At 38.5% G+C, this 12,950-nt stretch overlaps 1 protein-coding gene across 2 annotated transcripts; it reads left to right on the top strand.

The window, feature by feature from the left end:
- The first annotated feature begins 605 nt into the window (after window positions 1–605).
- On the top strand, window positions 606–8,966 carry cabz01093075.1 (C-C chemokine receptor type 5). Of its 2 annotated transcripts, none has more exons than XM_036579676.1 (4): window positions 606–873; window positions 7,064–7,146; window positions 7,323–7,409; window positions 7,624–8,966. In XM_036579676.1, the coding sequence occupies exons 2-4, from the start codon at window positions 7,103–7,105 to the stop codon at window positions 8,660–8,662; spliced, it is 1,170 nt and encodes a 389-aa protein (XP_036435569.1). In that variant the 5' UTR covers window positions 606–873; window positions 7,064–7,102; the 3' UTR covers window positions 8,663–8,966. The 2 variants fall into 2 exon arrangements, with proteins under 2 accessions (XP_036435569.1, XP_036435561.1); XM_036579668.1 differs by lacking the exon at window positions 606–873 and adding an exon at window positions 6,542–6,649.
- Window positions 8,967–12,950: the final 3,984 nt, after the last annotated feature.

The raw sequence follows: 12,950 nt of genomic DNA, 5'->3' as shown, positions 1-12,950 counted from the left end.
AGCCTAAAACCAGTCCAATACAATCATCTAAGAACATGTTATATTTTTAGATGAGATCATAAAATCTTTTAGATTAGATGATAAGATCAGTGTTGATTCATTTATGTCCTTACTTGGTCAAAAAAGCTGGATTTCAACAGGCTGCGCAGTACCATCACACATCTAATTTTGCACAGACTGGCCAAAAAGTCCCTAGAAAGAAGAACTGAAAACTGCTGTAAAAAAAGCTACATTCATTTAAAGTAAGATCCTAGAAAGACAAAGAAGTAACACAGTTGATTTAATAAGAGACTAAATTCCAATTTTGGACCTCTTAGAACTTCATCTGTTCCTGTACTTTTACTCACCTGCAATGAGTGGACTGACCATTGTAAAAGGCTTTGTTTCGAAAGAGTGAAGCACAATTTGCCTTTCCCCCAAATAAAGAGAACATTCTGAACCGTCAGGTACTGAAAGCATGTCATCTATTAATTCATTCATTCATTCATTTATTCCTTCAGTACCTTATCAAGTAAGATAAGTGGGAACACATTCTTTTGTGTCTTACATGACAAATTTAGAGAAGAGTACTACTACTACTAATCTCCTTTGGAGTATCAGTTTCTTATCATCTTTCAGCAGTCATAATGTTCACCATAGTTACAACTAAAAAGTCTGCTTGTTTCAAAGAGCCAACCTAAATCAAAATAGTCCAAAAACGAGAAGTAGTGATGTAATGCTTTGTGGGAGGAGTGCACTGTTCCTATTTATGAAAGATTTTGGAATGTGGTTGCGCACAATAGTGTCTTGTGAAAAACTCCAGAGCCATCTTCAACACCACAGCACATCCTACAGCGGTCTCCGGAGGGCAGTCTAAAAAGAGTCCAGCAGAAGGTAAAACAACACCCGCAATACCGCTGATATCTCTAAGACACTGTGGATTAGTAATAACACGATAACGAAAACAAGCAATTTAGTCAAAGTAAGTCAAACTCCCAGGCTTATTACATCCTTATTAACTCACTGACTACATGGACTACAATGCAGTTTCTAGGGTATATAGTGTGTAATTGAAGTTTGGACCTGCCAGCAGATATTGGCCATTTAAAGGGTTAAATACAGTAAAAAGATAGTATTGTGTTTAACCTCACTAATTACGTGAAACTGAGATTAAACACTGGAGATCATATCAGGACATTAAGCTTTATTCTTAATGTGAAGGCAGGCACAGTGAGTGTCGATCTTGAGCTCACCTGAATAAAATCATCTAAACTCAAAGCAGCCGTCAGCAGTAGCTTGCTATCTGCAGATCTGTGGACTCCTAGATATGCCATGCTACTACTAAACACAAAACTCGAGCAGATTGTTAAAATCACTAGTAAGTGACACTGTAATCTTCACTACTGGCTTGTTTCTTATTAAGACAATGAATGCTGTGATGTCATTGACTGAATGATCCCCAGCAGCATCCAGTCACATGTGCTGTAGCAAGACTGTACCATCTAGAGAACCCATTGATAATCCACATGTCATTTGGGATTCAGCCACATCCACACTCCACAAACAGTGCACTATTTGGCTAAAGAAACTAGGATTTAAAAACTCTGGCTAAATCTCAAATGGCTCCATGCGATGACAATATGACAACAAAATGAATAGCATAATAATTGCAGTGCTTTTTAAAAGTAGCATGGTCACATGCATTATTAAGCCAACACTTGACTAAACCACAGTGTAAACAAAGGTTTTTATTAATAAAGTAGGTTTACTTTTTAAATACTAAATATAGGGTTCCTTATGATTGTATATATATATATATACACAGTCTTATTTTTGCTACGCGACAGTTAAAGTATGCAAGAATATTTTCCGTACATATATAGCTTTATTTATGCAATAAGCTATGAGAGGCTGTGCGTACCGTGATTTTATCACAGGGAAGAACATTTGGTCATCCATCACTGTATACTGCAATCATTTCATGAACTTTTTGTTGTATAATAATGAACATATCATTACATAACACTGTTTAATGCAAAAGCCGTTGCTTTATAAGTAATTTTAGGTCACAAAATTACCACTGCAAGTCTTATTTAGCACCAACCCAACGGAACACCTCTTCCCACGCAGAACTTAAATACTGGCTCTTGTAACCCAACAGTGTATAATATAGCTAAAAAATAGTCAATGAGGAATTTCAAAACTTACATGACACACAATTTAGGGAATTTGGAGCCATTTGAGATATACCTGGAGTGTTACAATTTTTGGTTCTACAGCCAAATAGAGCTCTATTTATGGAGTGTGGATGTGGCTGAATCCCAAATGACTATTTTTTTGGTTATATTATGCACTGTTGGAAGGCAGAAGCCAGTATGTAAATTCCTACTTAGAGCACTATATAGGGAGCAGGGAACAGGGAAAAGGTTTTCAAGCAAAAACTTCTTGGGGAAAATATACAGTCATAATTACTTAAAAAGTGAGTTTTCCGCTGTGCAGCTATGTTAAGCAAGATGTGTGGCAGTCAATTTTTTATGCGGGACCAAATAACTTGTAGGACCAAACAAATTAATTAATTAGTAAGTTAACTACGTTAATACTACACAGAATCAAAATCTGGTAACAAGGTGGTGAAAACTAGTGGAGATCTTTATTTTTAATATTAAGGATTCTTTGTTTGGTTAAAAAATATTTATTTGAGCACTGTGGAACATTTAGCAATAGCTATTTATACGAATACATGTTGCAAATTATTTATAGGGTTTTTGGATGTTCAGTACAAATTTCAACCCAATCCAGTAAAAAATAAGCATTTTGTGAGGCTTAGAACACACATACAAAGTCGCAAAAATTATGAAAAGGGCCAAACTTGAAAAAGCTATACGATTTTTGCAAAATCCTATGAATTAAATAGAAGTTTCCACATGACTGTTTCAAGAAAAATGTCATGAACTCAGAGGGCTACTATTTTGAATTTATTTTCATTCTGTTCTGTTAGTAACATCACCTGTACTGCTTTGTGAGTGGTCACACCTCACAAACAGAAAATCAGAGCCTAACAATTTTCTGTTCCTATACTAGTAGATGCTAGAGGTACTGAAGAAGTTATGCTGCTGTTTTAAAAGTTATGAAGTAATTCAGTAGTTTTTTTTTCTGCAACCTTGTACTTCTACTTGTACTTCGACGGTGTTTTGTGCTTTTCCATTCACTGCAGTCATTATTTCACTGAGACAAAAAAAAATATTTAGGCTACTCTACCTCTGATAACAATGAATGTAATCTAAATGATAAATGCTAGTAGATAGTGGAGCATAGACATATGTCACTGTATGGCAATAAAAAAACTAAAAATCTATGTAGCTGAGAATTCTGGCTTTGCATATTGGTGTTTATAATATAAAAGACTGAAGACAAGTCCACATCGAGACAAAAGACAAAAAAGCAGGACTATACACAAACCAATAATAATGCAGGTGTCACGCTTCCGGGTTCTCCTCCCTTGCCTAGCACGCTCCAGGACTGCATTTCCCATAATTCCAGTCCCGATGACATGACCAATTCCTCCAATCACATGCAACTGCCTCGTTCTCGGTCACCTGATTTCTATTTCAATTCACCTGTGCTTGTGTTTGTCTAAGAGCTTAAATAGTCCCTGGTCTGTTCTGCTCTTTGTGAGGCATTGCCAATTTCTTGGACTACTGAGTGGTATTTTTCTGATTGTTTGACTTGTGCCTTGAACCTTTTGCCTGCTTTCTGGATTTTGCTCTTTTGGATTTGCCCTTTTGCTCTGGTTGCCTGTATGTTTTGGTTATTCCGGTTTTTGACCCCTGTTTGGTTTTTGGACTACGATATTGGATTTACCCTGAGATTGTGTTTTACTTGGACTTACGTACTGACAACTCTCTCATTAAACAGACTTCCATTTTTAAGATCCGCAAGCGTCTTCTTGTGTTTGTGCAGCGTTACAGCAGGCTTAACTTAAACCCAACCAACAATGCAACTTCCTAATAACCTATAACCTATATGCTCCCACTCATGACAGGCAAAGTGTATAACCCAACTAAGATGACATCACCAAGTTAAATTAAACTCTGACTGCTGAGATGTACACAACTAAGAAAAACAACACCAGCAAGGCTGTAGGATTCAAAGCATATTGCCATGATATCATATTGATCAGTTAAATATTTGCTGGTGTGAAAACACAGAGCTCCATTCCTCTGTGTTATAACTGACTTACATCTGACTTGAGTCACAATCTTACATCCTAACATCCACTGTTTTAGGGAGTGGGAAACAAATGTGTTGCAAACTTGCATGGATATCTCTCTTAAAAGCTAAGTGCTTCAAACTAAACTCACTTTTAAAGATGCAATGCCATGAAATTCCTAAACTTCTTGCTCTGTGAGGCTCAGTCACACTGTGCAGAACCAGCATCTGCGTGCAATCATGTTTGCCATCAGCCAGATGAAAAAACAGGCATGCAGAAATGTGTACACAGGGTTTTGCAGATAGAACTGACAAAGTAGAAGATATCAGACACTGTTTATGTAAAGACTATTAAACAAGTACAAGCTGTCTCAAGACACACTAGTTTTCCTCAAGTACCAAGCCAACTTCATTAAAGTCAGCAAATATGAAAAATCCTAATGCATTTTTTTTTTCTGAACAGCATATTTCCAGGTGAAACAAGTTATGTGGGGGTCTGAACTAGCTGAGTGTTTCAGCTTGATCATATTTAGGGTGGAGGCAGGAGGAGGTAAAATACGTTATTATTGGTTATATACTGGTTCATGGTGAACAAAAATCTGAAAATATTTTTAAGGCATGCAAAAGGCATTAAACTTCAATTAAATAATACAGGAAAACAGGATTTTTTTAAATGGAATGCTGAACCGTGCATAATATGACCAGGGACGTGAACTCAGCAGGAAAAAAAGGTCCATTTTGATTTCAGGTTGGCTATAAAATATACAGAAGCTGTGACACTTTGTTTCTTTGGATTTCCTGTGAATGAAGACAGAAGCAAGCAAGCACTGCAAACCCTGCCCACCAACCCTTCAGCTTTTTTTTCCACTTTTAGAAACCCTCTCATCTCATTGTTTGAAACCACCTCATCTGAGTGTGAGTGCAAACAGATAACAGAGAGGTTCAAGCCTGGGTCAAGGCAGCAACCAGAAGGTCCAGGACCAAAAACACAACAACACACAGCTTGTTCAAGACTGAAACTGTAAATGCCATCATAATGAATGCACCTTATAGCCAGTCGTGACTCGTGGCTCATGTTCATCGGTGGTGCAGCACAAACTAGTGATACTAGTAATTGTAGTGACATTTTTTACTGATTTTTTTTATTGATCTGATCTTATCTCTAAAAGTGGAAGACAAATGTAGGTTAGTGTGTTGATATGATGAAAAGACCAAGATCTAAAGTCTGAGATGAAATTTTGGAAGCTAGCACTGAGTACATATAGCGAAAGATAAGTGTACATTATGAGGTCTCTCATGGCTCTTTTAGATACACGGATTGAAAGACATGAAGCACCACTCTTCCATACTGGCTCAGGTGCTCTGCCACTCCCTGATATCCTATACAATGAACAGCAGTTTTTAATGGATTAGCTAATGTTACATATCCTTACTTGAACTGGTACTGTAAAGTAAAAATAAAACATTTCCTAGTTTCCCTAGTAGTCCTAGTTTTATATCTATAGTAATGCTTCTAGGAAGTCTTTGCCCTGATACTACAGGGTTAATGTAAGCCAGCTAGCATGCTAGTAGTCATGCTTTGAGTCAACGGCAACTAAATAAAGAGCCATTTTTTTCCATAACCTAGCGAACTGAATTCAGCCCACAGGTCAGCTTACAAAGTTAGTCAAAAGATGCTGTCTGTTTAGCCTTGTACAGCATGTCTTACAGATGCACGACGACATCACCAAATCAAATCAGGAGTTTCATCTGGTTGGCATAAACAACCAAAAAAAAATAAAAGAAAGTGGTGAAGGACCACTTTGTGTTCACATGAATGAAGACTATTATGTTCATTAAAATGAAATATAACAGATATTTAAAGTCATTAAACAGTATATTTTTCAAATAACAGTGCTTTTTTGGAGATCATGAGGAGTTTCACATCTGCTGAAAAGGTTGATAGATGAACGCACATAAGCAGTAACTAGGAAGATATTTGGGGATTTTGTCAATTGCATTCAGAAATGTTATTACTAAACCTTTTCTTTTGTCATCATAAGACCTTTCCGAACTTTCAAAAGTTTGTGCGAATCCAGAAGCCTTCATCAGCATTTGCATGCACATGCAAGTTTTGTAGAGAAGTCAATACCTTGCATACTCAAAACTGCCAAAAGTCTAGGTGTGTGCAAACATAACCACAAGATGAACATTATTGCCCAGAAGCTGTTGTAGCAAACCTGAGTGGTTACGTTTTCTACGACACAGCATTAGCTGTTAGCTTTGCTTCTTAGTTACATGAATTTGGTGTGAGCCAATCATGTGATTGCTATGCTCATCTCAAACTTTTTTACATGCAACATGCTCAGAGCCCCCTCACTCCTCACCAGAGGAAGTGTGAATACCAAGACCTCAAACACCTATAATATCTCATCTCAGTTTTGGCTTTTAGCCCCACGGGCCAGGTCCATCATCCAGTTTTGTGAGTATTTGGTGTTGTTTTCTCTCTGGCGTTGTCCCCACATGGGAATCTTTGAATAACTTAACATTTGAATTATTTATTACAGACAAGGGAGATTTTGTTTACTGCAAGCACTGTGCTTTTATTGTACGTTTTTTTCTGACCTGTCTTGCTCTTCTGTGGAAAAAATGTTTTAACTATTCACCTGAATAACTAAGACCTTCTTACAAGGTGCTACAGAAAGCAGTTTAATTTTTTTCGGAGTAATTTTTGGAATTCACATTTGGTCACAAAGGTTAGCAAATGGTACAAAAACTATGTTATTCAGAATAGCAGTGATGTACGTCAGATGTGGTTTACCCAGCACAGATGGCTGGCTACAGACGACTGCCTTATGACATTTATGCTTTTTTCTTTTTTTTTCTGTATTGTCAGTACAAGTAAGACTGTTCAGTGTTTGATCAAACATCAGCGATGGAGAATGTAACCAGTACTCATTGGGAAATGTCAACAGCCAGGTGAGAACCTCGACTTATATCTAATTTGAGGCGTGCTATAACACAGTAAAGTAAAATACACTTTCAGAGAAGCTCTGTTCTGCACTTGTATTTAAAGAGGCTAGATCTTTCAAATGAATGTCACTTTGTGTAAAATGTAACTGTAATTTTTTTATGTACTCCTTTCACACCTGCAGTGTAATTTCCAGTCTCATTACCACCTTATCACTGAATACTAGTGAGGTGATAAAGACAAATGATTCCCTCAATGCTTCTTTATCAAGGTGAGGTGTAAAATTTGCTTTTTTTCATCAAACTCAGTCAGCAGATAAACTCTTTTTAAAAGTTTTAAAAATATGTTTATCATCATGAAATTTGATCAACAAAGCCTTGAGAAGAAATTTGAAAATATATATTAATAATAAGGAGTTATCTTTGTGGTAACCCTTCTAATGTGCTTGTGCAATCCGTCAATAATTTTCTCTTCAATGTTTCCAGCACTGAACTATATGACTACTCATATTACTACAGTCTTGATGACCTGCTTGACCACGTACCCTGTGATTACGGAGGCCACGGAAACCGTTTCCTACCAGTGCTCTATTCCCTGTTCTTTGTGGTGGGCTTCCTTGGCAATGTGCTCGTAGTGTGGGTCATCAAGGTGGGTGCTCAGCTGAAAAGCATGACCGATGTGTGCCTTCTGAACCTGGCCCTAGCTGACCTGCTCCTGGTCTGCACTCTTCCCTTTCTGGCCCATTATGCTAACCACAGCTGGATTTTTGGGGAACCCATGTGCAACATGGTCCTCGGCATTTACTATGTCGGGTTCTACGGTGGCATCTTCTTCATTGTGCTGATGAGCATTGACAGATACTTGGCTGTGGTCCATGCTGTGCTTGCTCTGAGGGTCAGAAACAAGGCGTATGGGATTTCGGCCAGTGTAGTTATCTGGATCATAGCTGTTGCGTCATCTTTCCCCGAGCTGTATGAACTTGGGGTTGAAGAAATCAATGGAGACAAACTTTGCAGTGCATATCCAAACCATGAAAAAGACCATAACTCAAAAGTCATTGGCCTTTTTAAAATGAATGTTTTGGGCCTGCTTGTTCCACTAAGCATTGTGGGATTCTGCTACTCAATGGTGCTGCGGAGGCTCCTCACTGTTCGGGCATCCAGGAGGCATGCTGTGCGCCTTGTCATTGTGGTCGTGGTGGTCTTCTTCTGTTGCTGGACACCATACAACATTGCAGCGTTCCTCAAAGGCCTGGAATTGAAGAGAGTCATAGCTACAGATTGCAAGAGCAGCAGCAGGATTCAGGTGATCCTACAGATCACTGAAGCCATGGCGTACTCACACAGTTGCCTGAATCCCTTTCTCTACGTGTTTGTGGGAGAGAAGTTTAAGAGGCACCTCAAAAGGCTCCTGCGCCACACACCATGCGTCAAGCTGAAGTTCATGAAAGACTACCTGACCCAGGCCACAGGGTCAGTTTATTCACAGACAACTAGTGTGGAGGAGCGTTCTACTCATATTTAAACAAGAGCTCTCAAAGATCCAATCCAATATCTCATATCACAAATCAGGTATCACTGTAAATGTATGTGCTTTCATTTTACGTGGCTTCAGATGAGCTCTGTGTGTTATATTTCTATATCTCTGTACAAACAAAACCTGTTGTAATGCAGCATCAGAATACTGTTATATGTCTCTTTGTGAAATGTTCATCATACTTATGTTCTCATGTAATACTGTAACTGAAATGCTTTTTCTAGGACTGCATCTCCTGAAGTGAGGGGAGTTTAAAGGGTGGCTGAGTGAAAAATATGTAAACGCTTTGTAAATAAAACTAAATATAAAAATATGCAGTTGCGATCCTGACTTTTTAAGCAACACAAACCAAGTGTTGTACATGTTCACAATACAACCAGTTATTAAAGGAAAGAGTAAAGGAATTTAGATTGTTTAGAATAAATTAGGACATACATTATCCAAGTATGCTGTGCAGTAGATTTGGTTGTGCATGTATATCCAGCGTGTTTTTTTCTCCATTCAAAGCCAAAAACTGGTATCAGGCTATGAAGTGTGAATCTGGGTCAGACTCTCAACCGCAGCCCCTTCACCGTCGACACCACAGAAACAGGTTGAAGCTGTTTGTGCACACTTTTTACAATGTTTTCCCATGCACTGAAACCCTTACCCAAAAATTAACTTCACTATGACATGATGGTATAGATAACAACGCCACAAACTTCAGACAAGAATGTCTTGTGGCAATGTAGACTCAAATATGGTTTGTTTTGTCTGACTGATTTCTGTCACTCAGCCTACGTTGTATTCCAGATAGCTGAGGTGGCATTTTGAGTTCACAGTTTTACCACACACCTGGTAGCTGCACTCACATTCCACTTCATTAGAAACCCCCGTCTTGTTCTCCCACTCATAACTATACTTAATGAGGTCCACCTACCTTACAGGTTAACTAAACTGGTGTATAATTATAGACTGTAGACCATCTGTTGAAGCACAATTTCAACTGGGCAATGGGCAGAGCAGCCTACACCCAGGCTCCAGTCAAAGTTACGTTACTTGAGTGAAAGAATGACTTCAGTAAAGATAAATTCGCCTGTCTGAAAAAACAGAAGTACAAAAAAAGAATATCAAATCCAGCATCTGTCAGCACAGAAACTGACATTCTTCTCTTTTTGATACACACTTGGTCTAAAATAAAATGAAAAATCAGAGGTGTGACCAGTCCAGTTGCTAATAGCAACAGAATGAATAGGAATTAGGAGCTATATGGTTATGTATATGCTTAAACATAACTAGTAGACTTCTTTCTTTATAGGTAAACATGAGTTGAAGTAAAAGTATTAGCATTAAAATACTCTGGAAAGTACATGTAACTGAGTGAATGGAACCTGTTACTACCCACCTATGGTTGGGGATTTTTAATAACATGGCTGGGTGTATTTCAATCTGAATATGATGGCGAAAGTTTAAGCATGTTAAAGAAGTAGATGTCTGTACTTTGTCCCACCAGTCAGAATGTGCGGGGTGGGATAGGGAAGTGATAGCGAAACGAGAGGACTGCCTGCTTAAGTCTTCCCAAAAGCAAAACCTCCTTTCTCTGAGAGTCTGCAGAATGCAGAGCTGGCACATCATGCTAAGGTTAACTCACACCACTGCCCCTGACGTCCATGTGCATCAGCCATGCATGTTCAAACAAGGTGATTGTGGTATCTTTCCTGCTAGAAAAAACATTTTTGTCCAAAATCTAAGAGTGTGCCCACTGCTACGACATACGGCTAAAAACAACCATTAAAAAGCAGCATTTAATAGTTCCCCCAGACAAAACGTCACCACTTGCTTGCATGGCTCTGTTTTTCAGCAAAAATCTATTTTTTGCCAAAAAATATTTATCTTTATTAAATAATCTGATAAGTGCACTCGCACAGTTTGCAGCGTTCCGTGCAGGATGACGCTGTAATCACACAGTGAGCAGGCTTTACTTTACAGGTTTCTCGCACACACACTAGAATGATTTGTGGAGTAGTTTTATATTACTGCTATAAAACAATAAATAAATTAAGTGAGTAGAAGGGTTTAGTCATCTGAGGTACCCCATACAGTGCTGTGCAAGAGTCTTAGGCAGCCATGAAAATTATTTAAAACTATTTATCTTGTTTTTTTTTGTTTTTTTTAATAGGGATGTATTTACCAGGAAAAAAACAATATAACATTAGAACAAATACAAATAAATATAAATACATTGAACATGTAAGAAAAGAAATTCTTCTTTTCAGGAAAATGAGTAATGTCTTCGTTAGGAGAATACAAGAACAGGAGAAATGGGCAAAGAGATGGATTCCATTAACAACACACCTGATTTACTTTATTGAAGGACTGATGAGCTAAAGCAGGCATCTTCCGGCTTCCTTGAGGAGAGCTTTAGAAATGTTTATTTATTTATTTGTATTTACTCTAATGTTATAAATAAATGTTAAGTGCCTAGATAAATCGCTTTGCATATCATTTTCTCCTTTGCACAGCACTTATTGCTGAGCTCACCACACGTCTGTAATGTGTGGTCTAGAGGAGGGCAAAGATACGCCGCGGCAAGCGAGTCTGTAGGTGAGGGAACCTCAGAATATGGTAACGTGACAGCAAAGATGTCACAAACTGGAAATTTACCCCATTCGGATAATAACGCAGAAACAGATTCACGTGCACCAAACTAGTCACCACACTGATTCATTTGACATTCAGAAATGAGAAATGTACTTCTCCCTGCTGAGGGACTATCCCCACACGCAGACATATAAAATGTTGCTTTAGTGCTTTCAGCTGCGAGTTAACCGTAGTTGTCAGAATATCAACACAGTACATGGAGAGACTGAGAAAGAAAGCAAACATGTGGCCTGACACAGGAATCAGCTGATATAAATACACCGCTCTTCACACCTTTGATGCACTCTGACGTGTCATGGAGAAAAAGAGGGTCTAAGAATATCAAAGATGAGCAGCATTTGACACCCTTTTCCCTTTAGCAAACCGCAAAATAATCTTCATACATCCCTTTCCTGTATACAACATTAAGTCTTAGTGCTACTTCTACTACTACTACTACTACAACTACTACTACTACTAATACTGATTTAAGAGTCGTACTAGGTATTATTATGTGTTATGCGCACCAAGTCCTAAAAGTGGGTCACCACCACTATGGCTTTGTTTAGATGTGATTGGCCAGTGCAGTTAGTGTTCAGGGGCAGTGGTGTGAGCTTATATAATGTGCTACCTAAGCATGCTGCAGACTCTCAGAGAAGGGAGGTTTCGCTTTTAGTAAAACTCTTGTTTCGTTATCACTTCCCTATCCCACCACCCCCACCCCAACATTCTGGCAATGCTAAGAAGAGGTAACGATATCTACTTCATTAGCAAGCTAATGCTTTCTGATCACACAATTTCTGACCACATAATGGCTCTATACTGGACAGTTTTGGACAGGGAACCACCCTCCACTCTCGCTCCTTTATGCTGTGTGCTTGAAATTTGGATAACCTAAAAATCTTGCTAGTTTATTTTCTGATGATTTTTATCACAGCAGGAGCTTATTTTTACTTCTGCTCTGCTCCAGCTCATCTCCTCAATCTGTTCCAACATAGAGGGCTGTATTCCCCATTTACCAAACATAAAAGCACAGTGTGCAGGGTGGTGGGGGGATGGGTCAGGGCAGGCTTTGGTAACTAAGTGGCAAGATGGCTTTTACAAATTGCATAGTTGTGCATATTCCTAAATCTTCTTAATGAACGTAAAGGTTTAGATGTGCCACCTTTAGTAGTTTCCTAAGCATAACAATAATGCATAACAATATTTAACTATTTATTATTCAACATAAACCCTATTCAAGCTGGATTAGTTTTACCTGGGGAAATGCTGTAGTCTCAGAGATCACCGAGCAGATCCATGATACAATACGAATGTGCAATGTCCACAGTTTTGTCTGCTAAGCAATCATTTCAGAGCTAATCCAGAGCTAAATATCTACTGTAGCACTATTTGAGCTAGACTGTTTTTACCAGAGGAGGTCCGGTAATGTAATTTGTGAATTAATTGACTGGCTGATTCGTTAAAAGAGCTGTGTTTATTTGTGGAAGACTGCAAGAAATGTCCTTTCATGAATGTAGTTCAGCTTTACAAAACTCCATGTCAGTCACTTGCAGTGATGCTTTTTGAAAGAATATCTCAAGCCTATGGCATTGGTTCATCAGAACTGGCATTTCTGAGGCAAACGGACCAGTGTAGAACATATGACAGTTGTGGC

The sequence above is a fragment of the Colossoma macropomum genome, unplaced genomic scaffold, assembly GCF_904425465.1.
Source record: "Colossoma macropomum unplaced genomic scaffold, Colossoma_macropomum, whole genome shotgun sequence".
Taxonomy (NCBI): Eukaryota; Metazoa; Chordata; class Actinopteri; order Characiformes; family Serrasalmidae; genus Colossoma; species Colossoma macropomum.
The sequence above is the reverse complement of the archived record's forward strand: the minus strand, read 5'-3'. Positions and strand labels throughout refer to the sequence as shown.

Bases quoted from the DNA above. Each gene is read 5' to 3' on its own strand.
- cabz01093075.1 (XM_036579676.1), top strand. From the start codon at position 7,103: ATGGAGAATGTAACCAGTACTCATTGGGAAATGTCAACAGCCAG. The intron at 7,147-7,322 runs GTGAGAACCTCG...TCACACCTGCAG, and splicing joins TGGGAAATGTCAACAGCCAG to TGTAATTTCCAGTCTCATTA. The intron at 7,410-7,623 runs GTGAGGTGTAAA...CAATGTTTCCAG, and splicing joins CTCAATGCTTCTTTATCAAG to CACTGAACTATATGACTACT.